Source organism: Peromyscus maniculatus, chromosome 1 (assembly GCF_049852395.1).
Source record: "Peromyscus maniculatus bairdii isolate BWxNUB_F1_BW_parent chromosome 1, HU_Pman_BW_mat_3.1, whole genome shotgun sequence".
Classification (NCBI taxonomy): Eukaryota; Metazoa; Chordata; class Mammalia; order Rodentia; family Cricetidae; genus Peromyscus; species Peromyscus maniculatus.
The window spans coordinates 14,547,501-14,549,413 of NC_134852.1; the positions used below are offsets into that span (position 1 = coordinate 14,547,501).

At 42.2% G+C, this 1,913-nt stretch overlaps 1 protein-coding gene across 1 annotated transcript in view; it reads left to right on the top strand.

The window, feature by feature from the left end:
- LOC102916153 (olfactory receptor 10A7-like) overlaps positions 1 to 1,488 on the top strand; it is a 4,178-nt gene extending 2,690 nt beyond the window's left edge. The window contains exon 1 of the mRNA XM_076570536.1: positions 1 to 1,488. This exon is cut by the window's left edge and continues 2,690 nt beyond it. Within this exon, the coding sequence (XP_076426651.1) occupies positions 1 to 8 (8 nt within the window). The 3' untranslated portion in view covers positions 9 to 1,488.
- The last annotated feature ends 425 nt before the right edge of the window (positions 1,489 to 1,913 follow it).

The following is a 1,913-nucleotide window of genomic DNA, read 5'->3' on the forward strand; positions in this document are numbered from 1 at the left end:
TCCCCTGACCTCTATAGACTTCATTTACCCAATCATTTGGAGATCATCTCTACCCAAGTGGTCTTGAGGACCTCGGTGCATGAGTAAGTTAAACCATTTCTTATAATTTTGGTTGTGAGCCTAGCCTTTAATGGCTGACCCATCTCTCCAGCCAAGGATATGGCTCCTTTTTTCTTTCTTTTTTTTCCCTCTTGACTTTAGAGACAAGGTTTCTCTGTGTGTTTGCACCAACTCACTCTGTAACCCTCTCATCTACAGCCTACGGAACAAGGAGGTCAAGGCTGGCCTCGAACTCATAAAGATCAGCTTTCCTCAGCCTCCTGAGTGCTGGGATTAAAGGCGTGTGCTACCAGAGCCCAGCTAAACCCTTTCTAAAAGATTTTATTATTGGGATGGCCCCGCTGAATATGTAGATGACGTAACAACTATCTAATGGCCCCTTGAATAACACCTAAATTTCGACTTGGTCCATGTATTGAGTAGGTAGCATCCTGTTTCTCCACTGCAATAGAAACTGGATTGGAGTACAAAAGCATGGTGATGGCATCATTCCTGGGCAAGTAGAATTGCCCACTGCAGCAAAGAAAAACACATTATAGCAAAGAAAAAAAAAGGTTAAGGTTTAATCTTCTATAAATCAACTAATTTAGGGTATGTTGTGATTTGAGTATGAAATTTGTCCACATGCTCACGTGTTTAAACACTTGGGTCCCCAATGGCGGTGCTCTTTTAGAATTAGTGGAGCCTATAGGAAGTGGAGCCAGGCGAAAGGAAGTGGGTCACTAAATGTCATACCAGACCCCACTTCCTGTTTGCTTCTTGACTGCTGATGAAATGTTTCCTAATCCTGCCACCCCCTTATGTGGCCACAAGGAACTGAACCTCAAATGGTGAGCCAATTGGCCATTAAGAGCACTCATTACTCTTACAGAGGCCTGGGGTTCGATTCCTAGCACCCACCTCAGTGAATTCACTGCCTGTAACTCCAGTTCCAGGGGAATCTTGCGCCCTCTTCTGGCCTCCCTGGGCACTGCACACACATGGTGAACATACATAATGTCCCACAGACATAAAATGCAAATAATAAATATTTTAAAACAACAAAACTGTGAGCCAAAATAGTCTTCCTCCTTAAGTGACTTTTTGTCAGGTATTAGACATGGTGACAAGAAAGGTAACTAATACATGGCATGAGGCTATCCCATCTGAAGTTAAAAATATTCAAACACAAATATTACATTTATGATTTTGTCAATAAAATAGAATAAAATCAGGTTCTAAAAGATTAAAATAAACTATAGTTATGTATTTCATGTAAGACCCATCACATTAAAGGACCAGGTGCTGTGGCACACAGCTTTAATCCCAGCACACAGGAGGCAGATGCAGCTCAGTAATTTGAGGCAAGCCTGATCTATATAGGAGTTGCAGGTCACTTAGGGTTGTAGTGAGACCCTGTGTATAAAAACAAAATAAAACAAAACACAAGGCTGTTAAGATTAGAAAAGGCATCACAACGTGGGTGGCTTTATAGCTTGTCTTTGACATGGGATCAGTAAGGTGTTTGGAGGAACATGGGGTTCACATTCATCTTACTAGGTGACTCTGCCTCTTTTGATTTTTGGTGAAATTTCCTTAAAAAATAATTATTGCATCCCTCTGTCTACCTCTCTGTCTCTGTCTGCATCTCTGTCTCTGTCTCTCTGTGTACACATGGTGCACATGTGGGGTCAGAGGAAAACTTGAGGGAGTCAGTTCTCTCCTCCCACCATCTGTGTCCTTGGGATTCCAACTGAGGTCGTCAGGTTTGGTGGCAAACACCTTTCTCCACTGCGCCATCTCATCGTCCCACAGATTTCCCTTTAAATTGGTTTATATTAGTGTAAAAGGTAACAGGTTTCGTGAAGATCTGT